General features: G+C 59.3%; 1 protein-coding gene across 1 annotated transcript in view; it reads right to left on the bottom strand.

Moving 5' to 3' along the window:
• Positions 1-20,189, bottom strand: part of FER1L5 (fer-1 like family member 5) — an 88,720-nt gene that overhangs the window by 4,503 nt on the left and 64,028 nt on the right. Inside the window, exons 40-49 of the mRNA XM_078850636.1 lie at positions 17,807-17,962; positions 16,970-17,061; positions 13,507-13,677; positions 12,481-12,629; positions 11,795-11,934; positions 10,961-11,049; positions 10,425-10,520; positions 6,674-6,815; positions 5,735-5,834; positions 5,161-5,357 (exon numbers count right to left, since the gene is read on the bottom strand). Of these exons, the coding sequence (XP_078706762.1) occupies positions 5,161-5,357; positions 5,735-5,834; positions 6,674-6,815; positions 10,425-10,520; positions 10,961-11,049; positions 11,795-11,934; positions 12,481-12,629; positions 13,507-13,677; positions 16,970-17,061; positions 17,807-17,962 (1,332 nt within the window). The remainder of the gene's footprint in view (positions 1-5,160; positions 5,358-5,734; positions 5,835-6,673; positions 6,816-10,424; positions 10,521-10,960; positions 11,050-11,794; positions 11,935-12,480; positions 12,630-13,506; positions 13,678-16,969; positions 17,062-17,806; positions 17,963-20,189) is intronic.

The following is a 20,189-nucleotide window of genomic DNA, read 5'->3' as shown; positions in this document are numbered from 1 at the left end:
GAGACTAACCAATTTATTTGAGCATGAGCTTTCGTGAGCTACAGCTCACTTCATCAGATGTTTACCGTGGAAACTGCAGCAGACTTTATATACACTCAGAAATCATGAAACAATACCTCCTCCCACCCCACTGTCCTGCTGGTAATAGCTTATCTAAAGTGATCAACAGGTGGGGCATTTCCAGCACAAATCCAGGTTTTCTCACCCTCCACCCCCCCACACAAATTCACTCTCCTGCTGGTGCTAGCCCATCCAAAGTGACAACTCTTTACATAATCAAGTCGGGCTATTTCCTGCATAGATCAAGGTTTTCTCACATCCCCCCCACCCCCATACACACACAAACTCACTCTCCTGCTGGTAATAGCTCATCTAAACTGACCATTCTCCAGGTTTAAATCCAAGTTAAACCAGAACATCTGGGGGGGGGGTAGGAAAAAGCAAGAGGAAACAGGCTACCTTGCATAATGACTTAGCCACTCCCAGTCTCTATTTAAGCCTAAATTAATAGTATCCAATTTGCAAATGAATTCCAATTCAGCAGTTTCTCGCTGGAGTCTGGATTTGAAGTTTTTTTGTTTTAAGATAGCGACCTTCATGTCTGTGATTGCGTGACCAGAGAGATTGAAGTGTTCTCCGACTGGTTTATGAATGTTGTAATTCTTGACATCTGATTTGTGTCCATTTATTCTTTTACGTAGAGACTGTCCAGTTTGACCAATGTACATGGCAGAGGGGCATTGCTGGCACATGATGGCATAGATCACATTGGTGGATGTGCAGGTGAACGAGCCTCTGATAGTGTGGCTGATGTGATTAGGCCCTGTGATGGTGTCCCCTGAATAGATATGTGGGCACAATTGGCAACGGGCATATCTATTCAGGGGACACCATCACAGGGCCTAATAACATCAGCCACACTATCAGAGGCTCGTTCACCTGCACATCCACCAATGTGATCTATGCCATCATGTGCCAGCAATGCCCCTCTGCCATGTACATTGGTCAAACTGGACAGTCTCTACGTAAAAGAATAAATGGACACAAATCAGATGTCAAGAATTATAACATTCATAAACCAGTCGGAGAACACTTCAATCTCTCTGGTCACGCAATCACAGACATGAAGGTCGCTATCTTAAAACAAAAAAACTTCAAATCCAGACTCCAGCGAGAAACTGCTGAATTGGAATTCATTTGCAAATTGGATACTATTAATTTAGGCTTAAATAGAGACTGGGAGTGGCTAAGTCATTATGCAAGGTAGCCTGTTTCCTCTTGCTTTTTCCTACCCCCCCCCCCCAGATGTTCTGGTTTAACTTGGATTTAAACCTGGAGAATGGTCAGTTTAGATGAGCTATTACCAGCAGGAGAGTGAGTTTGTGTGTGTATGGGGGTGGGGGGGATGTGAGAAAACCTTGATCTATGCAGGAAATAGCCCGACTTGATTATGTAAAGAGTTGTCACTTTGGATGGGCTAGCACCAGCAGGAGAGTGAATTTGTGTGGGGGGGTGGAGGGTGAGAAAACCTGGATTTGTGCTGGAAATGGCCCACCTGTTGATCACTTTAGATAAGCTATTACCAGCAGGACAGTGGGGTGGGAGGAGGTATTGTTTCATGATTTCTGAGTGTATATAAAGTCTGCTGCAGTTTCCACGGTAAACATCTGATGAAGTGAGCTGTAGCTCACGAAAGCTCATGCTCAAATAAATTGGTTAGTCTCTAAGGTGCCACTAGTACTCCTTTTCTTTTTGCGAATACAGACTAACACGGCTGCTACTCTGACACAAGTTCAGGAATCTTTTCCTCCTTGCTACAGGTTTCCACACCCTCAGTAGGTAACACAATCACACACACTCATGCTCTCCTTGTGCCCTGGCTAGGATCTCACCCTGATTAGACAGAGTTGCTCCACCCTTTCCAACAACACACTAGCAACAGGCAAAATACAAGCACCAGAATTGTCTGGTCTCGGGGATTTTACATAGACCCTAACTGGATGCGACCTAGTTACAGGGCCATTCTCCCGAGCAGACAGAAACTTAGGACCCTTCCCTTCCTGGGCTTTAGCTGAATCCAGAACCAGCTCTGAGACAACTGCACGACCCTCAACCATCACAGGCTGAAAGGCCCGTTCTGTTAGCTCCACAGACCAAGAAGAGCCGGACACACTTTCTCCTTTACCAGACACCCAGGTTGGGATCTCTTTCCCTTTGTCCCAGCACACAAGGCTGGTCACAGACAACTGCTTGGAGATCAGGGTAGCTCCCTCCATAGGCAAGTCAATACCCCTGACAGACAGAGACCCATTTCCTTCACTGTCCCAATTCTCCACCCAGCTAACAGGTAAGGTCCAGGGACTCTCATCTTCCGCTCTCCTCGCCTTCCCACCCTGCTGACTGGACACAGCCATCAGATCACAAGGCTGCCTAGGCTCATCCAAACTTTCCTTACCAAGCACCTTGCCACTCCCCACAGATCCCCTGCCCTGCCTGTGTCTCCCCCCACTCTGCTGGGGTCTCAGCTCCCACTGTGCTCAGCGCTGCCCTGGCTGTCCCAGTGGGGCAGGCCACTGCTTTCCTCAATGCATCAGAGCCAGGGAGAGTCCCCACTCTTGTGTGCAAGGGGGCAGGGAGCATCTCTCTGTCCCACCCAGCCCCAGGGGTCTGGTTACAGGCAGGCAGGTAGCCTGAGCCTAGCGGCTCCTCCCTGCTGCCAGCCAGGTCATCTGCATTTTCACTGACCATTTCCCTCTCCGCCGATTGGTTCCCTGGATTCAAATTCAAACCCTTGGCAGTTACAGGAACAGGGCCTGGATCCTGTCCCAAAGAGACACAGTCACCCCATAACAGGGTCTCGCAGCTGGTGTCCTGGGGCACCCCAACGACCAGCCAGCCCCACTCCTCCTGGGTCTGCCCAGGGATCTGGACCATAGGGAAGGCGAGGGGTTTCGTCCCTGGGACCCTCACACAGCTCACACAGCCCCTCAGCATCTGAGGCTGCACCACCCAGGGTCTGACACCAGTTCTCTCTGTCCCAGGATCTCGCCACCCCAGGAATGTCTCCCCATTGACCATCCCCTTCCGCTCCCACTGGGGGTCTGAGGGGCCTGGCCCAAGGAAACTCCACACAGACATATAGGTTGGGGTCAGGAGTGGGAGCGTGTCCACCTCCCCACCCATCTGGCTGATGGAGTCTGTGGCCTTGGGACCCAGCAAGGGAGCTAGACACCGGGGCTTTTCCGCAGAGTCCCCTTGGTTCAAATCTCCAGCCTGCTCAAAGGCAGTGAGGTGGGCATCCACATCCCCCCCTCCTCAACCAGGGGCAGCAATTTAGTCTCGAGGTTCCCTGTGGAACTGGCCCCCCGGGGTCTATCCCCACTCACCCCGGGGAGGTCCCCTAGGCCTCTCCGCTCCCCACCGCCAGTTCATCCTGCTGCTGCTTCTGCAGCTCTTTCTCGGGCTCTCGCTGTCTCTCACAGTCCTCTTGCTCTCCCGGACTCAGCTCCAATCCCGTCCGTCTTGATCCCCCGATGGGGAACCCGATCGTGAAGACCCCCATCTGGTCGGGGACAGGAGTCTTGGCGATGCCTGGCTCCCACTCCAGCTGCTCCCAGATCCTGCTATAGCCCCAGTTGGGGTCAGGAATCTGTCCCTTAGAGCGGTCATCCTCCTCCAGCTGCACGATTAACTGTGCTTTGGTGAACTTTCCAACGCTCAACCCTCTCTTTTTGCACAGGGTTACAATGTCCTTCTTAAGGAGACGGGGACAGACCATCACTCCGCTCCTCCCAAGTTGTTGTGGACTCACAGGCCCGTGTGTTCTCAGCTCCCCACGGTTTCCAGGGAGAACCCCTAGTGTGCCAGCCCTTCTCGAGGTCACCACCTCTTTGCCAGGGTCGAGCTGCAGACTCCTCCGCCCCTTGGACTGCTCACTGCAATCCCCAGGGGAACCCTGTTACTGCAAAAGTCCTTCTCTCTCCCCGGGCCAAGCTGCAGGCTCCTCCGCCCCTGAGACTGCTCACTGCAGTCCCCAGGGGGACCCCATTACTGCACAGTCCTTCTCGCTGGTCACACACTCGCAGGGGTTAACCGCCCCCCGAAACCGCTCCTCTCTGAGCCTTCAGCAGGCCTGGTCCTCGGCAATCCCCCTTCGTGTTACTGCTCCCCAGTCACTTACTGCAGGAAGCGCCATCCACGGGGTGCAGTACATCCCACCGCTGCCACCAGTTGTCACGGAGTCCCTGGGCGATGCTCTGGAACTGCTCCCCATGAAGCCAGTCAGGACTCTGGGGTAGTCGCCTTTCTGTGAGCAGCCTGTCTTCAGGACTCACAGCTCACACAGCTTCCACCTTCCTGGGTCTGACCTCGGAGCATTCAGCCTCCTCTGCCCCTCCGTGCGCTTCCCCCCAGCGAGTCCACTCAGGTGGGGCTCCTGGGGAAGCCAGAGGGTCCTGCACCCCAACTCCGCAGTCAGACGTGACTCTCAGCCACCCAGTAACACAGAAGGTTTATTAGACGACAGGAACATGGTCTAAAACAGAGCTTGCAGGTGCAGAGAACGGGACCCCTCAGCTGGGTCCATTTTGGGGGGCAGTGAGCCAGACAATCACGTCTGCACTTCACTCCATGTCCCAGCCAGCCCCAAACTGAAACTCCCTCCAGCCCCTCCTCCTCTGGGCTTTGTTCCTTTCCCGGGCCAGGAGGTCACCTGATTCCTTTGTTCTCCAACCCTTCAGCTCTCACCTTGCAGGGGGGGAAGGGCCCAGGCCATCAGTTGCCAGGAAACAGGGTGTTGGCCATTCTCTGTGTCCAGACCCCTGCACACACCTGCCCTCTAGGGCTCTGCAATGATCATACACCCTTACCCCACCACCTAGAGACTTAAGAACTGCATAGGGGAAACTGAGGCACCCCCACAATATTCGGAGGAAACATTAAGAACAGGCCCACTTCGTCACAACTTACCTTACAGGGTGGGCTGGGGCTGGCTCTGACCCCCCTCAACTCTGCCCCTTCTGCCCTAGGCCCCGCCTTCTGGGGGCCAGAGCTGGCCCCAGAGTACCGGGAAGTCACTCGACTTACTTTCACCTCTGCCCAACCCCTGCCTCCCGCTCTGGGCCCCCGTGTCCTTGCGGCTGGCCCCCAGCTGGCTCATACCGACAGCCGCTGCCTGCCCTCCTCCTGCACCACGCATGGCCACCAGCCTCGGGCAAGCCTTTGCTTGAAGAGGGAGGTTCTCCTGGGGCGGCGGGCTCGGGCCGGGGAGTTGCTCTCGTCCTGCAGCATTTTCAGGGTGCAGTCCCGGGGGCGCCTGGCTGGGCACGGCATGCTGAGCAGTTTGATTTCCAGAACTCCTGCAAGCAGCACAAGAAAGCTGCAGGGAACAGCCCGGGGACAGGGCGATGGAGCCCTTCACGCCGCCCAAGGGCGCGCCCAGAGCGGACCCGACAGAGGCCCTGCCTGCCCTAGAGGGATGGGGCCGATCCCAGGGTGCTGCGCCTCACAGCAGGGGATCCATTCAGAGCCCCCCCCCAACAGGGCTGCTCTTCCCGCTTTGTGCAGGGACCGGGGCACGGTTTTGCGCCCCAGAAGTGGCTGCCTTTCCCTGGCCCTGCAGCATCTGGGCTGCTCTTGGGGACAGAAACGTACACGATCGTTAGTGAGGAGGGGACGGCCCTACGGCAACCTGTGGGAAGGGCAAACGTAACACGCTGCAGGGTAAACGCCTCACCGAGAAAATCGTCAGCCGAGAACTTGTCGTTGTCCCACACCTGGAGGATGAGCTTGGGGGGCACCTTCAGCACGGTCTCATCCAGGCTCCAGAGATACTCCTGTGAGCAGAGTGGGCGCGAGCTGAGTGGGTCCCCCCAGGCTGCGGGCAGGGCAGCTGCGGAGAGTCTGTGGCCAGCACGTACCAGCTGGGGGCCGGGTGACCCAGCTGGGTGGGGAAAGGGCAGCCCCGGCACTCGGCCTGCCAAGGGGATGCAGCGTGGGAGGAAGCGCCAGGCTGCTGGGGCACTTACCAAGTTGCCAGCCAAATGAATGGCTGTTTATAGGCCTGCAGCCTTTGAAGGGTTAATGCCCCAGCGGAGGCTCAGCGTGCTGCTCAGAGGTGGCCTTGCAAGTGGAAACCCCCCCCCACATTAGTGGACATCTGCAGCCTTCCAGCCTAATGCAGGGGCTGGGGCTCCCAGGGAAGGTCGTTATGGGAGGTGGCAGGTCAGGCTGCATGATGCTGGCAGTCAGGGTAGGGCCAGCTGCTGCGATGCCCTCCCCACACACAAGGTGGCAGCACCGACAATCCCTTTCCCCCGGCATGGCCAGCGCTCTGCCCAGCAGCCCAGCCCCAAAGACGGTCAGCGGGGTCACAGTTCCGGCCAGGATGGGCGAGGACAGACCCGGAGCAGGAGACAGGCTGGAGAAAGTTGGCCGCAGAGGGGCAGATTTAGGGCAGGAGCCCGTGCCCCAGGCAGGCAGCGGAGCACACTGGGACTCCGGCCAGGGGCACTACAGGCATCGGGTTCAAACTGCTAGGGGGACTGGCCCGCCTGAAACACAGCCTGGGCCCTACCTGCCCCTCGGAGCAGCAGCGATGGGTGTGGGGCCATAGCAGGGCAGAGCAGGCCGTGCTGGCGCAGGGAAGCGGATGCCCAAGGCGAGCAGCACCCACCTTCCTGGGCAGGACGCAGACCTGCTCCATGGGCAGGAACTCGAAGGGGAAGATGAACCTCCAGTTGAAGTTGCCCTCTCCTCCCAGGGACCTGTAGTGCACATCGGTTCTCTGCCTCTCCTCCTCCAGGCCATCCAGCCACCTGCAACCAGGAGCCCGAGGCTGGCGTGTGAATGGAGGGCATGCGGGTCCCACATCACCCTGCCCCGCTGTGCGACACGGCACCCGCCCTGCCCCGCCCTGCCTCGCTGCACCCGCCCTGCCCCACCCTGCCTCACTGCACCCGCCCTGCCCCGCTGTGTGACACGGCACCCACCCTGCCTTGCTGCACCCGCCCTGCCCCACCCTGCCTCATTGTGCGACATGGCACCCGCCCTGCCCCGCCCTGCCTCGCTGCACCCGCCCTGCCCCGCTGTGTGACACGGCACCCACCCTGCCTTGCTGCACCCGCCCTGCCCCACCCTGCCTCATTGTGCGACATGGCACCCGCCCTGCCTTGCTGCACCCGCCCTGCCCCGCTGTGCGACACGGCACCCGCCCTGCCTCGCCCTGCCTCACTGTGCGACATTGCACCCGCCCTGCCCCGCCCTGCCTCACTGTGCGACATTGCACCCGCCCTGCCCCGCCGTGCCCCGCTGCACCCGCCCTGCCCCACCCTACCTCGCTGTGCGACATGGCACCTGCCCTGCCTCGCTGCACTCGCCCTGCCCCACCCTGCCCCGCTGCACCCGCCCTGCCCCACCGTGCGACGCGGGACGGAGGACGTGGAGCTCCCGGGCAGCGGGGGGAATGCCGTGGAGCTTCTGGGTGACAGACACCTCAGAGCTCGGAGCCGCTGCTGGGGGTCCCCTGGAGCTGTCAGTCACAACGGTGCCAGGTGCTGGACCCCTCTCCCCACACAACGGGCTGGGGCTCTCTCCCCTCCCCGTGGGCTTGAGTCATTCCCCCCCCCCATTTTTAGCCACAGTCACAGACAGGTCAAGGCTTCTGTGAAGTTTGTTTGCTGCCCGCGACCTGGCCCTGTCACTGTCAATAGCCATGACAGCATCGGAAGTGGGTTTATGACAAAGCTCAGACTCCGAGCCCCAGAACAAAGCGTCCCAGCAAAACAGAAGGGTTCTGGCTCCCAGGCTGCCTCTGACGCCGGCCCCCTCAGCCCTGTGGCCAGGGCCCTCCGGGGTCTCGCTGCGTCTCCGAATCTCCGTACGGCAGGAGCCCCAGCCCTGCCCCCAAAGCTGGGGGGCTCAAGCACTTGTCACCCCCCAGCTGGTGCTGGCCCCACTCAGTCCTCAGGCTCCCGGGGCTTGGCAGGCGGCTCTGGCTGGAGTCGGCCCCCGGCTAATGCAGACCCTGCCAGAGCCTCCTTGCACCCCCAGCCACTGCAAACCTCTGCCCTGCCCGGGGAGGCAGCATTTATACCGGCCCCTTCTCCCAGCTCACCCCCCATTGGCTGGGAGAGAGGGAAGCCTGGCCCCGCCCACTCAGCCAGACTCCTGGGCCCAGGCCCTTAAAGAAACAGTACCAGGTTCCCGCCCTACTTCCCATCTCCCCACATCGCCCAGGTCCTTGTGTCCATAATCAGGCCTTTCGGCTCTGAAAGAGCCGTGCCGGGGTGGGGTGGACTGACCAGTAGGCGGCACTGCCCCTAAGGGGCAGACTACCCCATCACACATGCCTGTCCTCCATTCCCTTCCCAGCTAGCCCATGCATGGTGGGGCGTGCAGAGCCGATGGGAAGGGCCATGTGCAGGACCTGGGGGTTGGAAGGAGCTGGGGGGGTTGGAACAAGGCAGAATCCTCCCTCCACCGCTCCTGGGTCAGGCCTCTCAGGTCAGGGGCTCCTGCCTTTCCCCCTTTCTAGCTCTGTGCTAGACGGGCCGGCTCTGCTCAGGAGGGGCCCAGAGCGGCTGGAGCTTGGGAGAAATCCAGAGACATCCTGCTCCCATAGGCACCGACTTCTGGTGTTCCTGGGGGGTGCTTGAGCCCCCGCTCTGCCCTGGGCCCCACTCCCACGCCACCCCTTCCCCCAAACCCCCACCTCCCTCGGGCAGCATCTGGCCAGGGGCTGGGATGTCCCAGTCTCTCTACCAGTGCAGTCCCAGGAACTGCCGGCTGTCGACAACCAGCACAGACCTTGGGGGCTTGCTCTTATGCAGGTGGTTGTTGGCTCAGGGCCCTTGATAGCATCTCCACCACTGCCTGCCCGCCAGGCACCGGGAGCAGAAGCAGCCAGCTAATGACAGACCCAAGAGCACATTGGCTGGGCCCCAGAGCGCTCAGCTAAAGTCCCGATTCAACACCCTCAGAGCAAGACAAGTCTCAGAGAAAGGAATCAAGATCCATATTGATACTCAGCAGCCAGCGATTCCCGCACCTGCCAGCATCAACCCACTGGAGACCCACTGAGCTACGTAGAGAGACTTACCTTCAATGCTACCGGGGGTCAGCACTGGGGACACCGGCAGAGCCATGCGTTTGGGCAGACCAGGGCTGGGACAGCCGGGGCTGCGGGTCGGGAGCGAGGGGCACCGGCAAGGAGGGTGTGGGGATGGGGAGCCGCAGGGACAGCCGGGGCTGCGGGACGGGAGCGAGGGGCACCGGCAAGGAGGGTGTGGGGATGGGGAGCCGCAGGGACAGCCGGGGCTGCGGGTCGGGAGCGAGGGGCACCGGCAAGGAGGGTGTGGGGATGGGGAGCCGCAGGGACAGCCGGGGCTGCGGGTCGGGAGCGAGGGGCACCGGCAAGGAGGGTGTGGGGATGGGGAGCCGCAGGGACAGCCGGGGCTGCGGGTCGGGAGCGAGGGGCACCGGCAAGGAGGGTGTGGGGATGGGGAGCCGCAGGGACAGCCGGGGCTGCGGGTCGGGAGCGAGGGGCACCGGCAAGGAGGGTGTGGGGATGGGGAGCCGCAGGGACAGCCGGGGCTGCGGGTCGGGAGCGAGGGGCACCGGCAAGGAGGGTGTGGGGATGGGGAGCCGCAGGGACAGCCGGGGCTGCGGGTCGGGAGCGAGGGGCACCGGCAAGGAGGGTGTGGGGATGGGGAGCCGCAGGGACAGCCGGGGCTGCGGGTCGGGAGCGAGGGGCACCGGCAAGGAGGGTGTGGGGATGGGGAGCCGCAGGGACAGCCGGGGCTGCGGGTCGGGAGCGAGGGGCACCGGCAAGGAGGGTGTGGGGATGGGGAGCCGCAGGGACAGCCGGGGCTGCGGGTCGGGAGCGAGGGGCACCGGCAAGGAGGGTGTGGGGATGGGGAGCCGCAGGGACAGCCGGGGCTGCGGGTCGGGAGCGAGGGGCACCGGCAAGGAGGGTGTGGGGATGGGGAGCCGCAGGGACAGCCGGGGCTGCGGGTCGGGAGCGAGGGGCACCGGCAAGGAGGGTGTGGGGATGGGGAGCCGCAGGGACAGCCGGGGCTGCGGGTCGGGAGCGAGGGGCACCGGCAAGGAGGGTGTGGGGATGGGGAGCCGCAGGGACAGCCGGGGGCTGCGGGTCGGGAGCGAGGGGCACCGGCAGGGTGGGAAGGGGGTGGGCAGCCCCAGGGGCTGCGGGCTGGAATTGAGGGGCCAGGCACCAGCAGGGCTGTATGTGGGAAGAGTATAGAACAGGAGCTGCTGCTCTCAGTCTATCCGTTTTCTCAGCCTCCATGTCACTGGCTCCAGCCCCGTTCATCCGCACCGGGCGTCGGCTGCTTCCCAGGCAGGCCTGGCCGAGGGCCCGTGGCTGGGCTCCCTGGGGCCCGAGGGTGCAGGCGGCAGGCCCTCACCCTTTCACATAGATGTCGCTCATCCTCTGCCCCGTGATGCTGGTGTCCTGCAGATCCACGTCCCGCGTGTTCCAGACGATGCAGCGCAGCTCGTGCCTAGGGAGGGGCAGCGCGGGCAGCTTTGGCTGGTTGGAGGCTGGACACAGCCTGGGGGGGCTGGGGGCTGGTGCGCTCAGGCTGCCTATGGGCCTGGGCTCTGGAGGGCTGGCTGGGGCCGCAGGAACATGGAGAACACAGAGGACCCGGGAGCCCCCGGGCAATGGGAGACTCCACTGACCTCTCCCGAACCCGCGGGACTGAAGGGGAGAGTGTGCCCGAAGCAGGGGTCACACCTCAGGGAAGGAGCTGCAGATGGGCATGGCCAGGGCTGGGGCATGGCCCCGGTGCTCACCGTGCCAGGCTGGGGAGCTGGGGCGTGGCCAGGCTCTGTGGGGCTGCACACTGCCGCAGAGATCCCAGTGCTCTCCGGGGCGTGCTGGGTTTGTGGTGTGCCAGGGTTCGCCTGCCCAGGGCAGCGAGGGATTTGTCCCACTCACCGTTTGGGCTTCCGTGGGGTGATGTCGAAGGCAGGGCCTGGGGGGCCAAAGCTCTCTGGGAAAATGTCCACCCACATCTGCAGCTTCCCCTGCCGAGCAGACAGGAGCAGGCAACTTGTCGACACGAGCCCAAGCCCAGGCCGGCTCCTCGCCCTGCGCCGAGCCCCCCTGCCAGTGTCACCCCTGAGCGCTCGCCGGCCGTCTCGCTCCCCCACTGGCCAGGCCGGGGATGTCACAGGGCTCCTCTGCGGCCTGGGGGCTGAGCTCCCACCCGGGCCAGCAGGAGCTGCTGTTCCTGGGGAGGGATCCTCCCGCTCCAGCGCCTGGGGGAGGATGCAGCCTCCTCAAACAACAACCAACCTCCCGTCCTCCCCCCGCGGCTCCATCAGCCCCCTGCAGGGCTCTCGGCCAGCTGGTGTGTGGGGCCATGTGTCCCCCCCGCCAAAATAACCCCCACCCTGCACGTACACACGCGCATGCATCCCACTGCCCAGCTCTCTCACACCCACACACGTTTCCGGGCGTACACACGCGGCGTGAACACATCACGCAGGGAGGGGCAGCCTAGACCCGCACCCACAGAGCCGGGGAGCCGGGATCCCGGGGCGTCCTGCTCACGCAGCCGTTTCACGGCACAGGTCTCTGAGCTGCCTGCACCCTTCCCACTGGCCCCGCCGGCTGTAACCGTCAGCCCTGGCTCCGCGCTGGGCAGCCCACCAAGGACACGGGCCCTCATCCCATGTGACAGACCCGGTTTTCCCCACATCCTCTTGCAGTGGCTTTGGGGGCTCAAGGTGCTGGTGTGGGGCCCGGCTCACCGCTCTGGTGCCCTACCTGGTCGATGCCGGGCTGGATGCTGTGGTGCAGCGTCCTGGTCTCCAGGTGCTCGGGGACCAGCCCGCAGGTGCGGAGCAGATGCAAGGCGAGGCGCTCTCTCGGGGGGCCCAGGTGACCGTGCGCAGGGACCTTGCTCTCTGAGACGGGGAAGCCAAGCACAGCAGAGGGACGTGGGGTACGGGGGGAAGGGGGGGGGTTCCCATCGCTCCCTTCTGCCAACATCATCTCCCAGCTGCCCCGATTCCCTTAGTATCCTCTCCCACCCCCCATTCACCAGTGGGCCCCTGGGCCTCGCCCACCCAGTGCAGCCCACTCAGGTTGCTCCTTGCTCAGCGTCCTCAGGGCCATGCCCAGCTCGCATTCCCTGCAGCAACCGGGCCTCCAAATCCCAATCCCAGGGCCTGGGTCCTGACCCCCGCCGCATGGGCTGGCTGCCGGGAAACAGCTATAGAGAAACCCTGCAGTCCTTTGATGGCAGGGACCCCGTGTCTTACCCCGGGGCTCGCAGTGCCCTGGGAACCCTGTGTCCCGCCCAGAGGCTCGCAGTGCCCAGGAACCCGTGTCCTGCCAAGGGGCCCACAGAGCCCTGTATCCCAGCCCCGGGAACCCGTGTCCTGCCAAGGGGCCCCCAGCGCCCAGGGACAGGGTCTGACTTGTCTCTCCTGGGGACTCTGGGCACTCACCAAACTGCGCCAGCAGGAAGGCCCTGCCCATGAAGGTGGCTTTGCCTCCGTCTGCGCTGAACTCGGGCAGGGCCAGACTCTTCATCTTAGCAAAGTTCTCCAGTAACTGGGTGGGGAGGAGCTGGTCTCGCCACTGACAGGGGCCAGAACTGGGGGTGGGGGAAGGGAGGCAGCAGGGATCAGTGTGAGGCCAGGGAGATGGGTGCATTTTAACCGGCTACTCTGAAGCTTGGGCTCAGCTCTCTGACCCCACGGGGCCAGCTGTGCCAGGATTAGGGCACACTCTATGGGCAGCAATGTGTGTGCATTTCATCCCTGGAGCTCATGTCAGGGCTGGGCAGTATTGTCCCCAGAGGGGAAACTGAGGCACAGAGTAGGGCTGGGATCGCCCAAGGGTGCCCAGCAGGGCAGTGACATTGCTGGGAGCAGATCTCAATTCCTGGCTGGTTGTCCTGTGCTCTAACCATGGGCGGGGGCTCCCGAGTGACCCCCAGTGCAAGTGAGGCTGGGACTGGTCTGTCCCTGAGCCCTCCTCCATGCTCATCATCCGATTCTCACCCCTGCACCATTGCCCTCCTTACTGGCGCCCCCATGCTGGGTTCCCCAGTGCTCTCCCCATCCCTAACCTCTGCCCCCCTCGTCCGGCACAGCAGCCCCCTGCAGCTTCCTGGGGAGCGAGGAGATTTGTGTGCACACAGAGCCAGACCCCTGCTGTGGGCTGACCTGTGTATTGCTGGGAGAGGCCAAGGGACCCCATCACTTCTGCAGCAGGGACAGATAAGTACCGGGGTGCATCTAGCCCTGGTGTCCCGATCACACAGGGCCCAACACCCACTGTGCAGACCCAGGAGCCTGCCTCTGCCTGGGTCACGGTGGCTGGCTCCCGAGGGCCTGGGCACCGACGCAGGCTGAAATCCTCTGGGTGGGGAGGCTCTGCCCCAGCTCCACAGCCCAGATGGCAGGGAGAGACTCCGGCCTTGCCCTGGCCCAGCTGGGGGGAGGTGGGGGAGGGTGCTGGCCACTCACATGCAGTAGGACTGGGGCAGCCCGCAGTTGGCCCGGAAGCGGGACAGGACTCGGTTCTCCAGGTCGATGCTGGTGTCCCCTATCTTCTGGTCCGGGAGGACGAGGTCGTAGTCAAAGAGCGAGATCTGCAAGTCCTTCTCCCGTGGGAGGGTGCACTGGAGCTCAAATATCCTGATGGGACGGTGGGCAGGGGCAAAGAAAGGGACGGGAGCTCGCTCTGCGGCCCGAGGGCTCTTGGCCTCAGCTCCGCCTTCCCTCCTGCCCTTCCACCTGCCTGGGCCAGAGCCCTGGGGGACTGGGGAGGCCCAGAGCCCGGGGAAAGGCCACACCGCACAGCGAGTCCCTGGCAGGAGGAGATGGTCTTGGGGCTTTACTGCCACCAGACACTCCAGCTCTGTAGCTCTGGGCCGGGCCTGACACAGGCCCAGCCATCCCACCTCTGCCCCCTCTGCACGCAAGCCAGCTGCACACTGCAAGGGAAACGCTTCTCGGCACATTCAGAGCACGGCTCAGCAGGGCCAAGCTCCAGGCCGAATGTGGGTTTATGTGCCCTCAGTTTCCCTCTGGGCTCTGCACTGATCGTAAAGAGGTGGGACCGGCGTTTGGCTCCCACAGCAGCCTGGTTAGGGCCCAGAGCCATCACAAACTGACCGGAGCCTGCACCTGTGAATGGCACATGAGGCCTGGACATTCGCTGCTCCTGAGCACAGCCATGAGGAAGGAGATTCCCCCTCTCTGCGGGGAAGCAAAGCCCAGCTGGAGGAGACAGGAGGCAGGTGGCTGGGGGAAGAGCTGAGCTCACATTGTGCATCTACACTGTAAAAACCCACCAGCGGCAGCGAGTCGCAGAGCCTGGCTCGGGATCACAGGGGTCGTGCTGTGGAGCTAACCAGCCCCGCAGACATTCCCACGTGGGCTGGAGCTCGGGCTGAGACGCCCCCCCCAAAGCCAGACTTGCTGCTGCTGTGGGGATTATTCTGCAGTGTAGACACACCCAGCGACACAGGGCTCTGACCTAGACAGAGGCCATGTCCACACTACACAGCTGTGTTGACCTGTGTTACAGCACTGCAGGAATTACTGTGGTTTTTCATGTTCACACTGTCCTGCCCCGTCTGTCGGTGGCGCACGTCCTCACCTGGAGCACTTGCACCAACTTAACAGGGGCAGGAGGGCCGGGTGGGGGGGCTGAAAGCCCAGGCTCTCGGTTTGGTGCCAAGCTCCCAGCTGGAGCCTGGCTGCGGCCCGGGCAGGGGAGCTCTGTGGGCAGTGGGGAGCTGAGAGCCCGGACAGCACCTGGCTCCGGCTGGGAGCGCTGCTGGGGCTCACAGCTGGAACCCCCACCCTCAGTTTCAAAACAGGGACCCTACCAGTGGTGAAATTGACCCCCTTGTCAATTCCACGGCTCCCCCTCTCAGCCACCCTCTGCTAACCTAAGGGGGCTCAGATTCTGTAGCCAGATGACTAATCCATTGCTGCCTTGTTTTGAAAAGGCGGCCTGGTGTCTCTGCCAACGCACTGAGAGCATACACCCTGGAGGGAAGGGGTGTGCCCACCTGTCCTTTTGCCCACTACCGGGTGTGACGTTAGGAGTGTAATATAATATCTCATTGAAAGGTGACAGGGCCAGAAAGCGTTAATGAACTCCCCGACTGACCTGACCCAGGGCCGAGCTTTAGAGACGGGTTAGGAAGAGATGGAAATGAACAGAGCTGGGAACTGCAGCGGGCCTTGTCAGAAAAAGAAGGGGAGCTGTTTGCTCAGGGCTTCTGATGAAGCAAACGAGGCTTGTCTATGGCTGTGGCTTTGAGTCAAAGATCAAAAGAGGGGTATTAACGTTTAGGGAGCCACTTGAGTGCAATAGTATCTTTGTCTCTCTGGCTCTTGGAAGGTTGTGGTACCCGGTGTCTGAACTCTCTAACACGGGGGAGGCCAACCTGGGCCCCCGGAGCCACGTGCGGCTCTTCAGGAGTTAAGAGGCGGCTCCTTGTCTAGGCGCCGACTCTGGGGCTGGAGCGACAGGTGCCAACTTTCCAATGGGCCGGGGGGGGGCGCCCTGCTCAACCCCTGGCCCTGCCCCCACTCCACCCCTTCCTGCCCCCTCCCCTGAGCCTGCCATGCCCTCGCTCCCCCTCCTCCCCGGAGCCTCCTGCACCCCACAGAACAGCTGATCAGTTGGTGCGGGGAGGGAGGGGGAGGTGCTGCGCAGTGGGGCTGCCGGTGGGCGGGAGGCGCTGGGAGCGGGTGGGGTGGAGCTGATGGGGGTCTGCTGACGTATCACTGGGGCTCTTTGGCAAGGCACATGGGTTAATTCTGGCTCCTTCGCAGGCTCAGGTTGGCCACCCCTGGTTTACTGGATAAATGACCCTGGGTTAATTCCTGTGATGTCTGGGAGAAGGGAAGTTGAGCCTCTTGTCTTCTCAGGCCAAAAGGCTGCTGGAAATGTATAAAAACCCTGGGACACGATCCTGCTTCATCTCTGATCTGCTCTGGGTTTCAAGAAGGGGAAACCCTGAGCCATAAGGATTGAGATCCCCAGTCACTGACTGGAGTCACCCTGAATATGGACATTGGACTATAACCGATGAACTATTTCTAAAAGAAAAGGAGGACTTGTGGCACCTTAGAGACTAACCAATTTATTTGAGCATAAGCTTTCGTGCTCATGAAAGCTTATGCTCAAATAAATTGGTTAGTCTCTAAGGTGCCACAAGTCCTCCTTTTCTTTTTGCGAATACAGACTAACACGGCTGCTACTCTGAAACCTATTTCTAAAAGGACTTTTGTCAACTACAAGCTCATCTCTGCTCTGTATCTGAACCTCAAGAATTGAACTCAAGTCTGTCTGGATCTTGATCTTTTAACCAACACTCTCTCTCTTTTCTTTTTTAATAAATTTTAGTTTAGTAAACAAGGATTGGCTATAAGCGTGTATTTTGGGTAAGATCTAAGTTATAATTGGACCTGGGTGTGTGGCTGATCCTCTGGGATTGGAAGACCCTTTTCTTTTATATGATGAGACAAGATTTTCAGTAATCACTATCATACCTGACAGGTGTGTCTGAATGGAGGCCTGAGGCTGGCTACTTTAAGGGAACTGTGTTGTTTGGACGTCTGGGTGACCAGGGAGGTGATACAGAGGCTGTTTTGGGCTGGCTGGGTAAATCTAAGGAGTGGAATATCCACCAGCATTTGGCGTTTGTCTGCCCCATTCTGTTTGCAGTTCACCCTAATTGAGTGACCTCAGCTGGCTCTTACAGACACCATCCTCGCAGGCACTGAGAGTATGCACCCTGGAGGGAAGGGGTGTGCCCCCATCTTTTGCCCGCTACCAGGCCATGTTCCCTTCGCTCTGACCTGTTCCCTCCAGGCTGCTCGGTGATCCACAGAGCTCAGGGTGGGGTGGGCAGGGTTTAGACCCTGAGCTGCCCTGGGGCTCTGGAGAGCTGCCGACTGGACTTACCTGCCGAAGACAGGTTCCAGGGTGTTGGGCAGATACTGGTCTCTGTCCCCCAGCTTCTTCTTGCCCAGGGTGACCCTCACGTAGGGATCACACTGCAAGGGGCACAGCCAAGAAGGGGCAGTTAATAAACATCCCCCTAGTGCCACGCCCTGTTCTTGTCACATCCAGGAATTGGGGGGTGGAAGCGGAGCCGGAAAGGGGCTCCCAGGCTGTGTCAGACGGGCCTAGGCACTGGACTGAAGCTTGAGGAGCACAAGCTGATCTCTCCCCGACAGGACCCGGGAACAGGGCCGGCTGGGACACGGCTGTGGCATCAGTCAGAGCTGGGGTAGCAATTAACCCCTTGGAACTGGCCAAGTGCCTCCAGGAGTGGGACTCTGGATTGTCAGGTCCCTTAGGGTACAGCCACACGGCAAACCACCACGCTGCAGGGCTGGTCTACAGGCTCATGCGACAGCGGGGCTGGAGCCCAGGCTCTGAGACCCTTCCCTTCGTCAGGTGTCAGAGCCAAGCAGGCATGTCTACGTGGCCACTCAGGGGGGCTGGAACTATTTTTAGAGTGGGGTGCTGAAAGCGGAACCCATGTATTTGGTTGTTATTACTACTTCAAGCCAGGGGGAGCTGCCGCACCCTCAGCACCCCTGCGGCTGCTTTTAGCACAGTAGTGACCCCGGATCTGAAACTCCCGGACGTGGCTTTATTAGGGCACTGTCGATACTCTTCCAGGGCCGTGCACCAGCCCAAGGAGCTTTGTCCCAGTGCCACAGGGAGTGGGTGCTGGGTGGGGGGGAAGCAGTGTGCAAAGCGGGTGAGAAGACCTGGGAATTGGGCAATTACCAGGCCGTTCCTATCCTTTGGCGGGAGATTAAAGGCCCGGATGATGTAAACCCGGACCAGACACTTCTGCGGTTGGCTTTTGGGCAGCTCCTGGAACTGGCGTGGCGGTGGTGGGGAGCTGGGGTCCTCCGGCAGTGGGTAGATCTGGAAGAGTCCCTGCAAACAAACCAATCCACGTGACTTCTAGCTGCTCAGATACTGGATTGACGGAGTCTTGTCCCCTGAGCATCTGGGGCCCATTCCCTGTTGGGAACGGTGCTACTCGTGCTGTTGTGCTCAGAGACCGGAGCAGGCAGCGGCTGGGTACCGTGCCAGCGGCCATGCTCAGAGATCAGGGCCGATGGAGGAGGGTCATGGTGCCGGCTGGCATGCCTGGCCCTGGATGGCGGGTGTGACGGGTTTCCCCCAGGGTGCCACTTGGAACTGGCGTACCACTGAGCCTGCCTGACCTACCAGCCTGGGCTTCCTTTCACACTGTACTGCTGAGACAAGCCCTCAAGCCCCATCCAGCACATACTGTGATGGTACCCTATGGAAATATGCTTATGAATGTATATATGGAATAACTAGAATATGTTTTATGCTACATATACCATGTAACCTATCTCTGTAAAGGTTCTGATCTACTGAATCTAGTCATCCTATTTGTATGCATGTATCATTTTTTTATTCAAAGTTATGAATATTGGCTGTTGTCAGGGTTCCCTCTCCCTCTGAACTCTAGGGTACAGATGTGGGGACCTGCATGGAAGACCCCCTAAGCTTATTTCTACCAGCTTAGGTCAAAAACTTCTCCAAGGCACAAATCCTTCCTTGTCCTTGGATGAGTACTGCTGCCACCACCAAGTGAGTTCGACAAAGATTCAGGAAAAAGACCACTTGGAGTTCCTGTTTCCCCAAAATATCCCCCCAAGCCCCTTCATCCCCTTTCCTGGGGAGGCTTGAGAATAATCTACCAACCATATGGTGTTAAACCAGGTGAGCACAGACCAGACCCTTGGGTTTTTAGGACACTAAAAACCAATCAGATTCTTAAAAAACAGAACTTTATTATAAAGAAAAAAAATGTAAAAGAAACACCTCTGTAAAATCAGGATGGAAGGTAATTTTACAGGGTAATAAGATTTAAAACATAGAGGATTTCCCTCTAGGCAAAACTTCAAAGTTACAAAAAACAGGGATAAACCTCCCTCTTAGCACAGGGAAAATTCACAAGCTAAAACAAAAGATACTCTAACGCATTTCCTTGCTATTATTTACTATTTCTGTAAGTTTAGATGTATCATTCATTAGGAGCTAGATTACTTGCTTGGTCTCTCTCTTTGTCTCCGGAGAGAACACCCAAACCCAAAACAAAAACCTGCCCCCACAGATTTGAAAGTATCTTCTCCCCTTATTGGTCCTTTTTGTCAGGTGCCAACCAGGTTATCTGAGCTTCTTAACCCTTTACAGTCAAAGGAGGGATTTTATGCTACCCTTAGCTGTAGGTTTATGATAGCTGTGTACTTGCTTGATTTTTAAGTAGCCTTTGTAAAGCATTTGGTCAGCTTCTTGAGAAAGGCATGTGCAAATTAAGTGCCCAATCAAGAAGCACTTAAGGGACAAAGCATCTTGGAAGGCTCCAATCCACATAAGAAGTCTACATGAGGACGTTCAAGGTAGCAGGTAAGCAATGGCTGCTGCCTGTAAAAACTGAGTCATGCATGGACATGTGACTTGCCCATGTGACTCCAAAACTCCATCTTAGAGCTGGACATTGCATAGGAGGGGGGGGTCTCCACCCACAAGAGAAAGGACCCAGCAGATCGAGGGACATGATCGTTCCCCTCTATTCGATACTGGTGAGGCCTCATCTGGAGTACTGTGTCCAGTTTTGGGCCCCACATTACAAGAAGGATGTGGAAAAATTGGAAAGAGTTCAGCGGAGGGCAACAAAAATGATTAGGGGACTGGAACACATGACTTATGAGGAGAGGCTGAGGGAACTGGGATTGTTTAGTCTGCGGAAGAGAAGAATGAGGGGGGATTTGATAGCTGCTTTCAACTACCTGAAAGGGGGTTCCAAAGAGGATGGATCTAGACTGTTCTCAGTGGTAGCTGATGACAGAACAAGGAGTAATGGTCTCAAGTTGCAGTGGGGGAGGTTTAGGTTGGATATTAAGATAATCTTTTTCACTAGGAGGGTGGTGAAGCACTGGAATGCGTTACCTAGGGAGGTGGTGGAATCTCCTTCCTTAGAAGTTTTTAAGGTCAGGCTTGACAAAGCTCTGGCTGGGATGATTTAGTTGGGGATTGGTCCTGCTTTGAGCAGGGGGTTGGACTAGATGACCTCCTGAGGTCCCTTCCAACCCTGATAGTCTATGATTCTATGAAAGTCTATTTA

The sequence above is a fragment of the Lepidochelys kempii genome, chromosome 26 (assembly GCF_965140285.1).
Source record: "Lepidochelys kempii isolate rLepKem1 chromosome 26, rLepKem1.hap1, whole genome shotgun sequence".
Lineage (NCBI taxonomy): Eukaryota > Metazoa > Chordata > Testudines > Cheloniidae > Lepidochelys > Lepidochelys kempii.
This window is presented reverse-complemented; position numbering and strand designations above follow the sequence as displayed.